The sequence below is a fragment of the Argopecten irradians genome, chromosome 2 (assembly GCF_041381155.1).
Source record: "Argopecten irradians isolate NY chromosome 2, Ai_NY, whole genome shotgun sequence".
Taxonomy (NCBI): domain Eukaryota; kingdom Metazoa; phylum Mollusca; class Bivalvia; order Pectinida; family Pectinidae; genus Argopecten; species Argopecten irradians.
Window position 1 is genome coordinate 15,505,224 of NC_091135.1, and position 18,405 is coordinate 15,523,628.

The following is an 18,405-nucleotide window of genomic DNA, read 5'->3' on the forward strand; positions in this document are numbered from 1 at the left end:
TTCTGCAGAAGTATTTTAGCAAACATTTCAAATCTGTGTTAATTGAACTTAATTCACAAATGATTCTTACCGTAATTTTTCTTGTTTCTATTATTTACATTTTATTTTGTATATAAACTTATATTCTTTTGAAACAGAAGATTAAGTTAAAAAAAAACCTTAAGGAGAAAAAAATTCTTCTTGATATTCCTAACTGTAACCCGACCCTTCGAAAAGAAATCACAAGCATGAATGACGACTTTCAGTAGGATAAAAATAAAGTTTCATTTTCATAAGAGAATAGGGGCCGCGGTGGCCTGAGTGGTTAAGATGTCCCGACATATTACTTCAAGTCCTCCACATCTGAGATGTAAGTTTGAACCCAATGTGGTGTAGTTGCAAGGTACTGACAGCTGATCGGTGGTTTTTCTCTGAGTACTCAGGCTTTCCTCCACCAACAAACCTGCCAAGTCCTTTCATGACCCTGGCTGTTAAAAGGATGTTAAACTGATAAAACCAATGAAAAGAGTTAAGTTGTCATACAAAAACCTTAGTGAATGCTACCATTGTCACCATAGTGATAGCTTAATGTGGAAGGTTGTTTTTTCCAGGCAGCATAGAAAGTACTGGTATTAAGTTAAACCTGAATTCCCACCTCAGGTTTTTATTAACAAGATAAATCCAACACAAACTTTTTAAAACAGCAGCACTTTGGTCATCCTCAAGGATGTACAGTGTATTGAGCAAGTTAACGTTATTTACAGACAAGAGCTGTTGAAGAACAAAAGCTATTGAAAAAGGAAACTGGAAAAGACGGGTAAACATCAACATAACTAACTCAGTTTCAAACGACAAAATTCTGTATTTATTTCTGAACAAAGTCATACTTGTACAAAATCTTAACCATATGTAAAACAAACTTTTCGATTCATATCCTTGCGTATGAAATATACAACTGATTCTTATTGATGAGTTTGTATAAATGACTGCAGAGCATTCATTAAAAAAAATCAGGTTTCTATATGGCTTAATGTCACGAGATTCTATCTCAGAATTTTGAATTAATTATGCTCTGTAGACGGTAGGTAAAAGCAAACAAAGGGAAGTAACTCTCATATTTCATAATTCTCATGCAACAGGTGCAGAAATGGTAGGAACGACTCATTTTTAAATTTGGTTGATAAAATCTGCTCTGACATTTCCTTTTTCAGTTTACCCACATTCAGGCCAATGTTAAATTACTTTGGAATTCTTAGGAGATAGAGCATAATTATCATTTTAAGCCAAGTAAAAGCAAAAGTATTTCAAACTTTTTATTAAACCAAATATTGAAAAATGCAGATAAAGCGTTCTGTGTTCACTGATCGTAAAAAAAACTTCTGAAATCTTCACAAGTGTATGTATCAAGCATACAGATGCTGTTTTAGTCTAATCCATTTCTTTTATTGGCATCTTTGAATCAACTGTTGTTTGTATCCCATTTGGTCGTTATAATCAGACACTATAAGTACACTTGACCTAACTTTACTGAGAGTTTTAACAGTCATCATATGTTTCAACTCTGAAACCTGTACAAGACATCACTTATCATGTTCTAGTCGTTTCTTATCAATGAAATGTATCAAAATAACAATATAACCACATTTCTCACACCAATCAACCAATCTTTCAAACAGCTTGCATAACTTTTCCTCTCTACAGTAGCTTTCTCATTACATACAAATGTACATCAGATATATATCAAGGCAATATGCCTTGATATTATGAAAGTAATAACAATAGCATAGTTTTTAGTGATGAAACAATAAAGTCCTCGTCATGTGTCTAATCACTGAAATATCGTTGTCATGTCTCAACATTCAGTGATTATCAATGAGATGACATTGAAATCATTTTTACATGAATATGATAAGTTTAAGCTGCCAGCAGTACAAATACAGCACAGATGCTATACTCACTCACAACATACCTTAAGAAATTACATAATAAATACCAGGTACGTTGATTCTGTCCATAAGTTAGATTCTCATATGCAAAAATCCTAATAAAATTAAATCCTATAGAATTTATTCTAAAATGACTTGAGTGTAAATCTTAAAGCTCCATCATGTTTTTGTAATTACCCACATTAAAAAATATTTTTTGCCAAATGATAGTTTAAATCCTTATGAAAATATTTGTTGATGGAAAAAACAAATGATTAATTAAAAATAAGCTTGTAATAATGAAGGAAAACCCCCTTGATCAGATATAAAAAAATCCCTTGTCATTCCAAAGTTCATCAATGAAAACAGCTAATCATTTAATGATTTAATGAAAAACATAGCAAAACAAAGTAAAAAAAAAAAAAATAAAAATTATTTTGTCAGTTTATGTTGCTTTGTAACGCTTTCTGTACTTTATATTTTTTACAGATTCCGTGCCAGAAGTACCCCTAGTTATTAGTCTCACAATTTTTTGAGAAAATGCCGGACAAAATGTTAGGTTGTTGTGTGCCTATTCATTTGATTTAAACATCCTAAGGTTTGTTTATGATGATAACTTCTGTTTGATTTATATTGTTCCTCTGTCATTAAAACAACATACATGGTCATAAATAAATACTTATTTAACATCCAAAAAGTTTATTTGGAACTTAAAATACTTTTCATATATCACTGTAATTGAACATTTGAATGTAATAGGAAATTTCTTGTGAAAAAAGAACGTCAATATCGAGTGTTGACAATAATCGACAACGGAGAGGAAGGGGGGTAAAATCCAGTCATCTATAGTCGACAACAAGGAAGAGGAAGGATGAAATCCTGTTAACTAAAGTCGACAACGGTATAGAAAGAATTTAAGGGCTTTCATTAGAGAAATTCTGCGTAGATGCAGCATCTTTCAAATTTGATGGGAAGCGAGACAGCACATTTCTGCCAACCTCCTACCAACCTATTTCAGACATTACAAATATTGACAATCCCTTATACATTCCTCCCAGCTCTGAAATTTCATTTTTTTTTTAATTTTCGAGCACAAAATTGATAACACAATTTCAATAAAAGCACTATAATTTTAAACCCTTACATTTAAGACATACCTGTACAGTGTGTATGTGACATAGTCTTACTAGTAACACTGACAATGAACAACGGTTGTCTTCAGAGGAAGACCTTCATTAAGTATACTTGAACTGTATGACAGCAAGACTAAAAGCCTTTCAACAATAGCTAATATTTAGTATTTCATAATTACATGAAATTTGTTCAAAATCTTCATAGTTTAGATATGGATGACATAGTTCCAATTACAGAATCTTAATCCATTATCAACAACTTCTATTTTCTAATACATAAATAATGTATATAAATTTAGTTTAGACTTAATTTTCCCCCCAAAAAATATCAACCTGATATAATTCTCCTCTCATTTGCAGCACTATTGCTTATAAAATGGATGACCCGGTGGATTCCCTGATATAACTTAAACAATATACATAGCACTAATATTTACATATGAAAGTAATTGTAGATTTTATCTATATATACTTTAACTGATTGATGCCCAGAAATTAAGTCTGAATCTCTGCTCTGATAAGATAACCTAGTTTATGCTAAGATAGTGATAAAGAAACTACAGTTACACTGATTCAAACTTAAAAATTTGATAATAATATTTATTCAGTAAAAATCTGGAACTAATATTCAAATATCCTCTTTAAGTCCCTTCCAATTTTCCAAATGTTGTAGGTAACCAGATGGACACTGATTTGGTAAATTTAGTAGATTCAATGTGTTGATACAGAGAAACTGAAAATAATATCAACGCCTTCACAACCAAAGTCATCTGAAATGTTCTGTGTTATGGCTGTGATTTACACCTTCTGTTACATTCTCAGCTACCTTTGTCTGTTCACTCATCACGCTCCTCTCAGTCACACCGCACCAAATGTCCAGGATTCCTTCCACACATTATTGTAATAACTTGGCCTTAAGTATTTCGTACACCATTCGTCGTCTGAAGTATGGCATATGTTCCTGTAAAGAAAACATCAATTACTGTCTCAGTGATATTAATTAAATGAACTGTAATCTAACACTTAAATTTGTCTCAGATATTTTGATTCTCATTTTTTGTTACATGCATAAACAGTTTGATGGGAATGCATGAAGAAATGAAGCATCTAAATTGCTGACAATGATTTTTTTTCTCTATATAGTAACAGTGACTTCAATCCTTTAACGCCAGATATTTCCATTTTTTATGTTTGTCAATTTTTAGTCAAATCCATTCATCTATATCCATGTTTATTATTATCTGGGATTGAACTTCAGACATAAAAATCTAACCTTATTTATACTTTATAATTAACCTTTTTACCTTAGACTCAGTCTGTTAGCTCATAATCAATTTATAAAAACATTGATATGACACAGTCTGATAGGACTTCATTCTTGTTCAAAACATCCACTTAATCTTTTATAAGGTTTTTTTTTGTCACAATCCTAAAGCAGCTTTGCATTTTAATGAAATGAATACCTGTGTAAATGTGATTTTTGCTCCCCTTGTGATGTACTCTGCATATTTACACGCGAACATCCCACAGTCACTTCCATTCATCTGCTGAGGTATATCCTACAATCAAAAACGTTCCAAATGAAAGTGTCCAACTTTCTCTTTCATTTTAAATAACACCATTAGCTGGCACGGTCAGCTATAAACAAATGTGAACATGAATTCATATTTAAAAAATAGCCCTACAATAAAACTACCACTAAAATAAAAGTGTGTTTATACAACATCTAATATTTATCAATAAAACCTCGGTGAAAAAACTTACTTTGACTATTTTGGTGGCCCAGCCAGTCAGATCAAATTCCTGCTTCTTCTTGTCCATACTCTCATCACACAGATATTTTCTGTACAAAAAAGGAGAAAACAAAAATTTTAACTGATGATTTGTGAAATTCAAGGATGAATTGAAAGAGAAAGACTTTTAAACAAAATAAAATTTAAATCAATTTCAATACCTTCAAAACTTGTATATTGTTCACATTTATTTTTTATTTTTTTTTATTGATTAAATATAAAGTTTGAAGTTGGGAGTGCGAAAATTGTCAAGCATGTCAAGCGTTATGTGCTGAACATTGCATGTGTAGTAGACAACACTTCAACAGTTGATTGGTCAGGCTGTCTCGTGAAACAAGCATGGATTTCCGTAACAAAATGATTGACACATCTATTCAGGCCTTTCTAGGTAGTATGGTTATTTTAGAAGTTAACAAGCCATATCGTAAGTGAAAACTGCAGAGCTCCCACAGCCACAAGCAGTCATCAGTTTGGCCAGTAATGATGTCACTATAGACTTACGGCTGACACACGTGCGATGTCCCAGCAAGTGTTTTAGCTTTTGTCTTATTTGGGATGCATAGATTTTACTTGAAAGTAATCTACTGCAGTACCCTCTTATTGTAGTAATACTTCTGAAAGCTTTTAGAATTGTAGTTAGCCCCATGAATACTGGGTACTTTTTATCAGATATCAGACATGCAGCTTCCTTAGGCCAAAATGCGTATCACACTTCATGCATAGGTCTCAGCTATTATGTTGCAGATAAACAATAACAAACTCTGCATTTTGAAAGAGAAAATGGTTGTTTCTTAGTGATACTAATCTCATAGAACCCTGTGTTATTTGCAAATAAATCTTCACTTTTGGGACTTCATAGACATCGTTTTTTTAACCCAAATTTTTTATGTGAAAATGACACTGGTAGAAATATTTTTTCAGCTCCAATAAGTACCTGTGCAAAATTGGTAATTAATGTCAAGAAACAGAATTTGTTTCAGTAGCCTATTTAATGCAGTTAATTAATTCTTCATCAAAGCAGTTTTGCTACTGATACCAATATCTGCAGGATATTTCTGTAGTATTTTAATGTACAGCAAGAATACATCACTCCATTACCAATACCAGTAAAATCTGCAAGGAATTACGTTAATGTGCATTTATATTATATTTTTTTTTATATATATATTTACTTTCTGTAATTGCCTAGTAAAAATTAAAATTAATACAGGATCAGTCTGATTTACTAGTAGATTGATTGGGTTTACATCCCTTCTACTGCTCATGTCATTTAAGGATGCCTCACTTGTACAAAGTTGACTCACTTTATTGCATTGACACACTGATGGTTCTCTCCGCCCATGGAATCAAAGTATTGCAAAGTTGACTCACTTTATTGCATTGACACACTGATGGTTCTCTCCGCCCATGGAATCAAAGTATTGCACTAATTTCTTCTTAAAATCAACCACCTGGAAACAACAAAAGGCAAAAATCAGGTTAAAATCAAATGACATGTTATGTAAACAACAGGTAAAAAGTTTTGTTTGGACTTGCACACACTATATGCTCATCATGAAATCTTTAGTTACCTTATCGAAATTGAACAGACACTACTTCTCCATTATATCGTATCCTCAATGAAATGTAGTGAATTAAATATAACATTTCTTTTACTTTCCCATAACCTATGATATCAACCAAATGCAGACATCACTCACCGCTAGACACCAATGCATGCCCAGATGGACCGGTATAAGTATGTAATCTTGGGAGAAAACATCAATCCTCTTGGTCCATCGCCGCACTGCTGAATGACCACCACTTAGTACTTTAGGGTAGAAAAATGTATTACAAGCATACACCTTAGCTTTCCCTTCTTCCTTCCCTCTCTCCATTAACAGGTTCATGTAAAAGTTGATAATCTGTGGAAAATGGAAAAATCCGAATATAAAGTGAGCCTTATACAAGTAATCTGCAAACAACTATAAATGCTTTGAGATGTTAACTAAAACATGCATAAAAGTATAGTGGATGTTGACAAATCAGTACAAAATAAATGGACGATCAACAGAGAAACTCAATTTTGTTTTGTAACATGGTAAAACCATTGTTGATAGCAATTAATTAATGGCAATTAGTTAGCTGGTAATGTGTTTTTATTTTCGACCATTAATATGGATGTCAAACAACACAATTAGAAGTAATCTCATGCCATTCAGGTATAAAAGGTTTTTATTTGATGTGGGTTGAAACTATAAATGTACATAATAACTTGATAAATGACACACTATCTTTCTTAAACTGAACCAGTGAATTATAATGCTAACTTGGGTATCACATAACACATTGCAAAAGACACAGGAAATTCTTACTTCATCATTGAGCCAATTAAGACCAGAGAGAGTTGCCATATCTTTACGAGTTATCTGAAGACGGAATGCTTCAACAAGCACTTCATGCTCCGGGCGCGGTCGAAGAGCATTGGAAATAATTCTTTCCATTTCATCAGTTAACTCTAGAAACACAATATTAAGAAAGCCTATCAAGGAATATACGAAAAAAGATGTCACTGCAATAGAAATAATATAATTTGGATCAGAGTTCCAGAATAAAAAGCCTCACATATTAGATTTGATCTCAAATTAGAAACTGATTCTGACACTTTGGATGTTCATTAGAGACATGGAAATTATATTTTCAGATAAAATGTGTAAATTTGTATTTTGTATGTTTGCAATTCCAATAACTTAGATGCAAAGTTCTTCATAGCATATGAAATCAAAGGTCTCTGATTTAATGCAGCTTTCTACAGTACAAAGTAAACCTCCAACAATGAACTTGTATCACACAAAGAAATTTAAATTTTGTTTGGCTTTGTCAAACATCAAACTCAATTAAAGTTGACTTCCTTAAAGATATATGAGGTTTGCTAGTATAAACAAATCATTAGCACAGAGAAAACCAAACACACACCTGGGAATACTTCTTTTTCCTCAACAATTTCCTCCTCCTCCTCCTCTTCCTCAACATCTTCTATAGTGGGTTCCTCTGCAAATGCTGGTAATGTTGACAGCCCTGTCATACGAATCCGAATCTACAAAAGGACACATTTACAGAGTTGACATAGATATAATTGCATTTATTAACCAACTCATAATACATATTGACTTTAATCGGGTAAATTTTACTGTTACATAATTTCATTTTCAGGCTTTAAAATATATGTCCATCTTTGATTATGATTGGTAAGAGATGGAATAGTTCATCCATGGTTTGTTCTATAGAGGTAAACTTTACAAACCTCCATGGTTTGTTCTATTGAGGTAAACCTTACACACCTCCATGGTTTCTTCTACATTTCTACCTACCTCTCTTTCTAAGTGTGCTTCCCTTTCTTTTCTCTACAAAAGAAATTTTTTGTTAGATCACAATAACTCTATATTTCAATTACTAATTTTAAAAAGTCTACAATTTTGAAAAATGCAATCAAGTTATTGTAATTATTCTACTGAATTGAAATATTCATACATATTCATTCCATGGGCAAACTGACTATCCTTATATAACACACATCGTTTTGATTCACAGTGTTACAGCCCTATAAAATCCAAGGCCTTAATAACTTATGATAATATACCAGTATGACCATGGGAACATTTCAGACTATTCATTATACTGAATCATTCAACATACCATTTCTTCATACACTTTGGATTTCACTTCTTCTTCGGCTATTTTCCTATTTCTTTCTCTTGATTCCGCAGAATATTTTGTTAGACTGAAGCAACAATGAAATATATAAAATCTGTAATGGATTCACGTCTGCATCCATGAAAAAATCTTATAAATTTTCAACTTTAACTTGCAGCATTTAAAAGAGCCAGGTATGATGAACACACATAAAACATTAGAACACCCCTTCCCTTTCTATTTTTCTGGCACAGCATAAAGCTTTCATTTATTTGGAAATGCATATTCACTTCTTTCTTATACATGTTGAGTCAAGACTTCATAAACAACTTCTTTAAAGTAAATGGGCTTTTTTCATTACAATGAAAAAATATGATAAAAGATTATCAAAAATTAAAATAGATATTCATTACTTTCCAGATGAAATACCATGTTACACTTTTGCATAGTACTTTTTACTTATTTGGTATAAATCGCAGATGGAATATAAAATGTGGGAACATACAGCTCATTTGTTCCTCTTTTTTAAATTTAAAATCTAGTTCAAATTAACTTTCAGGCCCCAATTTCTCGAAACAAACTTAAGTCCCAGACTGACTTAAGTCTAAAGTTTTCATATTAGTTACATAAGGAGAAAAACTTCAGTTTTGACTTAAGTCTGCATTTTTGTTTCGAAAAAGCAGAGCAAGGTAAGATAAGAAGCTTTGAGGATCAATTGTTTACTTACATATCCTCCACCCAATCCTCTGTAATATATTGAGAATGCTTAAAAGGTGACTTCCTGAAACAAAAAGAATATATTAGAAAGACCTTTAATTGTTTTCATTTTCTAAACATATAATATCTGATGCAAGTGCCCTGTCCATATGCTAATTGTAACTACATTGTATAAATGGAGTGTAGTGACTAAAATTACGTATCCTTTTAACTAAATGTAGTCAAGATCCTTGAAATACTTTTAGAAAAATGTCTAGCATAGATCAATTTACCAAAGCGTCTTGTGCGTTTTAAAGCTAGAAATAAGCTAAGGTTTTGGTGGCAATCCTAGCTTTCTCGTAAACCTTTATCACACATCTTTCTATCATATGCAATTACCATGTTCAATTTTAAAATAATTGATGTCAGCTTTTGAGAAAATCTTTAGAAATGTATCAGGGATGGATATGGTAGTAGTTATTCTGTATTTACAAATTAAAGTGTACGTTATTGTCGAAAACTGTGTTTTTATTTAATGGGATGATGCAATTATTTTAAGATAAAATTATGTAATATCTTCGCACACAATCTTACGACATCACAATTGAATGTAAGATATATTGTATGACATGTTTGTTGTGTAGAATTTTTCATTGTTTTCATGGTAACTATGAAACCAGAAACCATGAATATAATTACAATAAACCTTATTTAAAATGACAATGTTATTATCCTTCCCTTGACTAACCATAAATGTGTCTATCCACAAAAATAATGAACACTCCTAACCACAAAGAAACTACACACAAACAATTTATTTTTCATATATAGTAACCGACATTGTGGGACAAAGTACATTGTAATTCATACTTACTTTGCTGGTTCTGATGTTTTCATCTTGTCTAAATTCTCCACTGTAAAACAACCAATCAGAATTTGTATTATTGTTGGCATACAATAATATGTTAAAATCATGCCAATGATATTCCAATGTATCAAATCAACATAGCCAGACATTTATGCAATGTCTACAGACAATAAACCAGAAAATGATGTCGACCAGGCTAACAGAAAAACAATCCTTCACCCCCTTAGAGTGGCAAATCTGAACCATCCAAGTAAGATTCTGAAGCTGTCAAACACTTAGCAAGTGAGTTGTTTGAAAGCTTGAAATTTTTACTTGTCTTAATTTGTCAGCTCAAAGAGGTGAAAGATTCCATTGATCTTTATCGTAGGTAAATTTTAAACTGTATATTGGAAAGCTGGATGCACAAGGAAATATTTTACCTGATTTGCTCTTTGGCATCCCTAAGTCCTTATTTCTACAGACGTTGGGATGCATCGGTGTCCGCATCACTGCGGATTTCTTCAGCATATCAACAGCTGGTGTATGTCTCTTAAGAATGGAGGATGTACCATTCATTTCTGTGATTGGACGACTAGATGTGTTAAATGATCTGTTGTTTGTAGTCCATGTGAGAGAGGAGACATTTTGGGATAGATTCCCTAATGATGAACTGTTAACAACCTTGGAAAAGCTGCAAGAAAAAATAATATGATAATGCTACTGATTGTTCATCCTCAAGTGCAGTCAATTTATTCCTATCATTTTCTCGTTATATAATCTAGCAGTAACCTTTTAGTTTAAATGACGAAATGTTCAACTTCTTTCGTCCTTAATATCAGCCGTTGTAATCATGATTCTGACCTTTTTAGTGCGGCTGGCCTAGACTGGTTGCACTGTTCCTTAGCCGTGATGGGCACCGAGGTATATTGTTGTAACAGCAGTCGGTATTTTTCTTTCTCTTCATAATCAACACACTGAAACAGTATTAAAAACATTAAAGTAATTAATAGTAAAACCTTGTTAACTAAACGATGGCAGGATCAAGGTAACATAACACATAAAAGTATTTTACTTAATTATAAGTTTACTTGCGTATAAATGTATAATTAGTATATGGATATAATTAAGCCAGGAACAACTGAATACTTTCAATTCAACAGGGCATTCAAAATAAATGACTCAGAATTAACATAATTCAATAAAATTTTAAATTAAAACAGATAACATGTAGCATGGTAAAAAGGGGGATTATGAATTTATTTCTTTAATACTGGTAAATATAAACTATTAACCAGTGACCGTAAATATTTTACATATTTCCAGACAAAAAGTATCAGTTATCAAAAGAACAGAACAATAAATACTTAATAAGTTAAAACTTTCTAAGAGTTCTTACATAAATAACCCATCCTACTTAAAAATTAAAATACTCATAAAGAGATTATAAATGTGAAGATTCAATTTTCAGTACTAAATAATTGTAAAAGAATTACACCATTGTTGATACAACACTTTGCTGCTGTCAGAGGTAACACTTACATGCTTGGCAGTTAGATTTATCACTGACTTTGATTTCTTATGTGGACCATTCTCCTCTCTTCCATCTATAACAGAGCATACCACTTGTACTTTGATACGACTGCAAAGGTTTTGATTGTTGAAATGTTTTTGATAAAGAACATGTCTAGTCTTTTACTAAGCACTGAAAATAAATTATGAGATCAGAGAAATTCACCTTAATGTCAGACTGATCTTCCCTATATTTGATTTAAGACTTATTATTACTTTCCAAAGAGGACCTTGCTATCTAGTTGGTATGGAGTCTTCAGGCTAACATCATTAATATGTGTACATCTGATAAAAACACTTTCTCAAAAGCTCGGTGTGAATTGTGGGTTCATTTTCAAGTCACTATAATGAACTGTGAGCTCTACATCCCTGTGTATGATAGCCTATCAACTTACTGTGTTTACCATTCCCGTTCACCATGATGACATCAGTTTGTGTTGGCACTGAGCTCCTTGTTATTTCTCGTTCACTTTTAGGCTGAAAAGGATAGAATCAAAATTAATATCTTTAATCCCTTTCACTTTAAGCTGACAATATACATGCAACTTTCAACTTTCTCGTTAATTTACTGACTGTATTTAATACCAACAGCATTGATAAATCAAGGGCCCAATGGGCCCGAATCGCTCACCTGCTATCTGGTAATAATGCATGCTTCATACTTAACAAATAGGAGAGTGAATAAGAATTAATATCATGCCAAAGCACGTTAGAGCCCCCTTTGCCTATTGGTTATTAAGAAGAAGTCGTTTAAAGATTTTAGCCTATATGACCCCTGTGACCATGAATGAAGGTCAAGGTCATTCATTTGAACAAACTTTGTAGCACTTCATCCAAACATGTCACAGGCCCAATATCAGGTCTCTAGGCCTCTTGGTTATTAAGAAGAAGTCTATTATAGATTTCCCCTATTTGACCCGTGACCTAGAATCAAGGTCAAGGTCATTCATTTGAACAAACTTGGTAGCCCTTCATCCCAGTATGCCACAGGCCAAATTTTAGGACTCTAGGTCTCCAAGTTTTGGAGCAGAAGTTGTTTAAATGGAAAAGTATGGAAATTGTATGGAAAAGTATGGAAATTGAAATTAAATTTGTCGAAATGAAAAATATGAGCATTTTTGATAATGGGAATGGGACTCTATATTGGCCCAAAATACATTAAAGAATATTAATAGGCACTGTTGTCTATGGTTGTAAATGATAATGTGCATGAACAGACCTGAGATCTAATAACCTGCTGCTGTAACCCTGGTTGACGCCATCTTCCATCTTTGGGCGGTTCTGAATCCTGCCTTAAGTAAACCAAGTCATCATTGGACTTCTTCTCTACACGGTTTGCCAGATAATTCTCACTGTGAATCTCATGGGCATTCTGCCCTCCGTTCATACGACCATTTCTAGGAGGTTGATGAATGGCTTTAGGGCCAGGTTTCAGTTTAGGTCGAGAGAAGAAGCTGTCATTCCATTTCGTCTTACTCTTCACCCAATCAGACATCTTTTTATAAGGACTGGACAGCACTCTGGCGAAGACTGAAACAAGTCAGTTTTAAAGAGCTATGTCGTCAAGACTTTATTTAAAATCACCTTTATAATTCATCTGAGACACTTTGCATACCTTTAAAATAATTAGCTGAAGCATGAAAATAAATAGTATTAAAAGGACATCATTTGTAATTATAAAATAGAGTTCATACATGTGGAGTGACCAGTGTAAGAATGTATACTACAACCTTCAGGCTTAAAATTCTAGATTTATTTTTTTTTTTTTTTTTTGTCACACAGAATACATGTCAACTCATGCTGATTTGGGAAATTTTGACATAGATTTGGGAAAAAATAACAAGTTATACAATTGGGATTAATATATGGCCGAATTTCAGCCCCAAATATATAGACAGGAAACACAGTGGTGACCAACAGTCAACTTGATCATGAGCTATAGATAATAGACTGTTCATTAAAAATATAAAAATGAATGGAGATAGATCTTTGAATTGAATCGTGCAAGAATTGTCATAAGATATAAATTTTCAGAAATAATTTTTTTCTAGTTTACACCTTGATCATGAAATTCTCAAAAATAAACCACACACAAAATAAAGTTGGTTTATTACTGTATACAACATTTCAAATTAAGTTATTTACAGACACTCACCTGATGGTGTTTCTACTTTTGGTCTCTTTACTGCAACGATAATGACATCATCATCCCCATCTCCATCAGCTAAGCTGAAAATTAAAATAAATTTTAAATAAAGCTTCATCTGAAATTTAATCGAAAAACTGTTATTCATTATAATGACATAATGTTGTTACTGTAAAATAAAATTCATATATATACTTGTGCTTATAATTAAAACTTCACAGAAATTGTTTTCTTCCAAGGGACCAACTCAAATTAAAGGCTAAAGCTAGGTTTGAACAACTCGTACAACTATATATTGGACGTTGTGACATCAATAAAGTTGGGTTTGTTTTTTTAATATATATATGTGTTGCATGGTTATGAATTCCACTCGATGATGGAGCACGGAGAGAGAAAGACTAGTATTTGTAGAGATTTTTGTTGGTGGATATTTGGTTTAGTCTGTACTGTGCACCTGTAGAGGCAGGCGATTAGTTCTCACTGAGTACCAATTCTCGCCATTGCATGTGTATTTGTATATGATCACACACAAATTTTCGACATTTTTTTTAGTGGAAATCATCATGGAAGTATCTTTTATCAGAATGACTTCATTGACGTACAACTGCATGAAAATCATACAGATACACAAGCGAGTTTTTGTTTGTTTGTTTGATTAATTAATGTCCTAGTACAGCTATGGTCATGTAAGGACGGCCTCCCATATACACCAAGCTGTTAGCAACACACCCCACCCGGTCACATGCATTATACTGACAACAGACGAATCAGTATGTAGTCGTCCCACTCTCTGTATGCTGAGCGCTAAGCAGGAGCAGACACTACCACTATTATAGACTTTGGTATGTTTCGGCAAGTGGACAGAACCCAGAGCCTTCCTCACAGGGGCAAACGCTCAACTCAGGCAAAAGCGAGACGGTGCCAAGGGAGGCATTAGGAAGGATAAAGTCAGTTAGGAAGAAGAGAAAAGATTCTAAATTTAGTCACCTTTTATGATAATGTTATAGGGGCAGCAGGTACAATTCTAACGCCCTACCTGCAGGGCACATGCAATGATGAGAATTAGTACTAGGCGAGAACTGGTCGTTGCCAGCACAATGCCCGCACATGATCTTGTGCACATTGTCATAGATAATTCATTTATAATATTTATTTACAGTGATTTTTTTCTGGTACATTTGGGGCCAAATAAAGGCCCTTTAAAATTCCCTTAGAGAAATCTTGCTGCATTTTCACAATTTTATGTGAATTTTTCCCAATTGAAAAGGTACAGGCCCCTGAAATTATTGAGCGAGAAAATCACTGATTATTGTTATATCATGGTGACAGCAAGGAACAAACATTTGTTTCTAAGTACCTTCCAACAATAAATACCGTATTTTCCCTAATGAGGGCGCCGGGCGCAGGTAAATGGCTGAGGGGGGCGCTGTTATTTGAGATCATTTTTAGATGTTTTTTTCTGAAACAGACTATAGTCATCTTGCTTTTAGTTTCATAATTTTATGAAACTTACTATAACCAACTTACGTTTTGAAGTCAAGTAAATATAAGTATTGAAATCACATAATTTTGAAGAAATATATGCATCAGAAGTATTAAACATTGGTTTAATATGTCTGTTACATGGAATTTCGGCATTTCATGCTAGCCTGTTTGTTTACCATGGGTACACAAAATGGCGGACGGTGCTTTTGATCTCTATGTTTCGTTTTGTGGCTGATGGAAAATACCGACAAGACCACACAATAAAATGCTTAGAAATGATAATATTCCTGTTATTTAGGAACCTTTATCATAGATATACAGTACGTATTCATAAAATCTGTATAGACATCGCTAAAATGTTGTTGCCAGTTAGTCTTCATCCATACATGTATGTGCAGGGGCATTCAATTGACACGTTTTGTTTTAATTTGAACATGACTTTTCTCGCTGTTTCTATGTGTATAAACACTTGGTAAAGATGTCCTAAGTTGTTTAATGCAATAAATTTAATGCTTATATCAGCTGATCGGATATCTGTTAAGCATCAAATTGATGTGAAACAGTATTTTTATTAGCGTATGCAGAGACAAATCGTCACAATCTGGCACAAAAATTATATGAAATTAGTTAAATTTTTTCAGCAAAAAACGTGGGGGCGTCCTTATTAGAGGAGGCGTTCTTAATAGGGAAATTACGGCAGTATTTTTTTCAGTTTACCAAAAATAAGCGAAAAACATTGACCTTACCCCATGTTTGAACTGGAAGTAAATACAGCACATGATCTTGCATAGTATACTATAATCCAATTTTAATCATATAATAATATTCAATTTATTCAACTGACCATTCAAATTTCAATGAAAAACAAATTAATTGAATTGATTAAGTTTGTTACTTTATTAAAATTAGCTGAAATTTCCAGTGCGCAAGATCATGTTCCTTTCCCGCATAGCTTCTCCAGCCGGATGTTATGTACTATATGTAATATATATATATATGGTGTTGAATTATAATAGCTACATGATTGTTTATTTTAAACTTTCATGAAGCATGATAATTCTGGTTTTACCCAAATTTTGGCCTTGTTTGAATTGAATATCGATTGAATGTGTTTGTTCAAATTAAGATCATGATAGTGAGCCATAGATATTTTCAGATTTTGAAATTTGTTATGCAGTGTCAAGTGAAGAACAAAGGCGAGAATGTCATGTAGTTATATTGTATATTTCTAAATTATTTGATCTAAAACACTGATTAATGTAAATTGTGGAGGGCTTAATCTGGTCATTAAATTTTGTCAATAGGAATACTAAATTCTAGTACTGTTGAAGATTGAATTTGAAACTTTGTAATGAAACCGAAACGACCCGATATCCGATTATGTGGCAATGTAAAAAGACATGCAAACATCATTTTATCCGAAGCCATAACACATTTCTGATATATAATCGTAATTTATATAGAGGCATAAACAACATTTGCTACATAGATACGTTTGGAGTGTCCAACATTTGGAATCGTAGCGCATTTTATTTTCGATTGTGTCAAAACACAAAGTTGAGAAGTGGAGATTTAGTCATGGAATTGTAGCTTTAATGAAAAACTTACCACTCGTCTTCACGTTTTCTCTTTCTTGAATTTTGTTCAAGTAATGTTCCCTCGTCTTTGAACAAAAGGGTACGAACACTTTTTGTGAAAGAGCTAAGCATTGCACGCTCCGATTTGGTGAAATTTTCCTGCGAAAATTTGATTGCGCCTCGGAAATAACCATAAAGCGCCACCTAGTGATTGTATGGGAGGTAAGCAGAAACCGTGTCACAGATGCCAAAAGTTAGGATGCACACCATAAAATTTACCAACAACATTGGCCTATATATAATCATTTATCTCCTGGTAACAAAGTACATACAGACATAGTCTATAGGATATCAAATAATGTGTATTATCATTATTAGATTATTAAAAATAAGATAAATTCCAAATGGTATTTATATGCTACCAGCAGAAATATAATATAATGTATGTTACACTGCACCAGATTTAGACATTATGACAGATAGATGTCTGGACATCTATGTGGTAATATTAAATGTCTTAGTCTAACTCTAGATGTCACCAGAAACATATATGTTTCTGATGTAACATTATATATGTTTCTGGCTACTAGAAACATAAACGTGTTTCTGATGCTCAAATTTAAAAAGGTATAAAAAAAATCCAAGACATTTTTTTTTCATAATCCAACCATAACGTTAGGGATCTAGATGCTCCACCGCATAAAGTAAACAAATAGTATTTATTGTCTATTTCTGTAACAAACGCATTCTTTTTCTGAAATAGAAATTTTAAGATTTTGTTGAAAATAAGAATTTAACATTTTATATTGTAAAATATGTTACCGTGATTTTGAGTAGAATAAGAAAAAAAAAAACCTCTTAATTTATATCCGTTCAAACAAAAGCCCACTGCACTGCCCGTTTACGAAACTTATACCGTTACTTAATTACCAGCACCTTCTGAACAATTTAATTCAAATAAATAAAATGTTAAATCAAAGATTTATAAGTGCTTGATTTAACATTTAAAGAATTATGACACCATTTTTTTAATAAAAATGTTTGAGATAACTTTAAATGCGTTTTCATTTCACAGAATCCTGCATTTGGGTGACTAAATATTTACTAAATGATTACTCAAATGCAGGACTGTCATTCAAATGCAGGACTATCATTCAAATGCAGGACTATTCCCCATATGCGGGAGTGTGCCCTACATGTATATATATATATATGGTCCAGCAGAAAAGCGTTCTTGTTATCATGTGACATACATTCTCATGTCAATAGGGTTCGTTGATTAACATGATCGTTATATATCAAAAGAGATATTAAGCCATATGTATAATTGAGGATGGGGTGAATATAACAACAGTGATGGTAACCCCTATAGTATCGAGGATATGGGTGGATGTAGCGGCATTGATAGTATCCCCTGTAGAATCGAGGGTGTAGGTAGATGTAACGACAGTTATAGTATCCCTTTTAGGATAGATGATATAGATGTATGTAGTCGGTAACGACAGTGATAGTATCCCCTTTAGTATCGATAATGTGGATGGATGTGACGGCAGTGATAGTATCCCCTGTAGTATCGAGGGTGT

General features: G+C 32.9%; 1 protein-coding gene across 1 annotated transcript; it reads right to left on the bottom strand.

The window, feature by feature from the left end:
* Positions 1-821: 821 nt before the first annotated feature.
* On the bottom strand, positions 822-17,038 carry LOC138314579 (sentrin-specific protease 1-like). The gene is made up of 18 exons (XM_069254983.1): positions 16,854-17,038; positions 13,770-13,843; positions 12,834-13,144; positions 12,010-12,091; positions 11,585-11,649; positions 10,907-11,019; positions 10,486-10,736; positions 10,073-10,112; positions 9,230-9,283; positions 8,506-8,590; positions 8,181-8,213; positions 7,786-7,906; positions 7,185-7,327; positions 6,531-6,734; positions 6,202-6,281; positions 4,802-4,880; positions 4,501-4,596; positions 822-3,998 (listed from the first exon to the last, which is right to left on the bottom strand). The coding sequence occupies exons 1-18, from the start codon at positions 16,952-16,954 to the stop codon at positions 3,933-3,935; spliced, it is 1,998 nt and encodes a 665-aa protein (XP_069111084.1). The 5' UTR covers positions 16,955-17,038; the 3' UTR covers positions 822-3,932.
* Between the last annotated feature and the right edge of the window lie 1,367 nt (positions 17,039-18,405).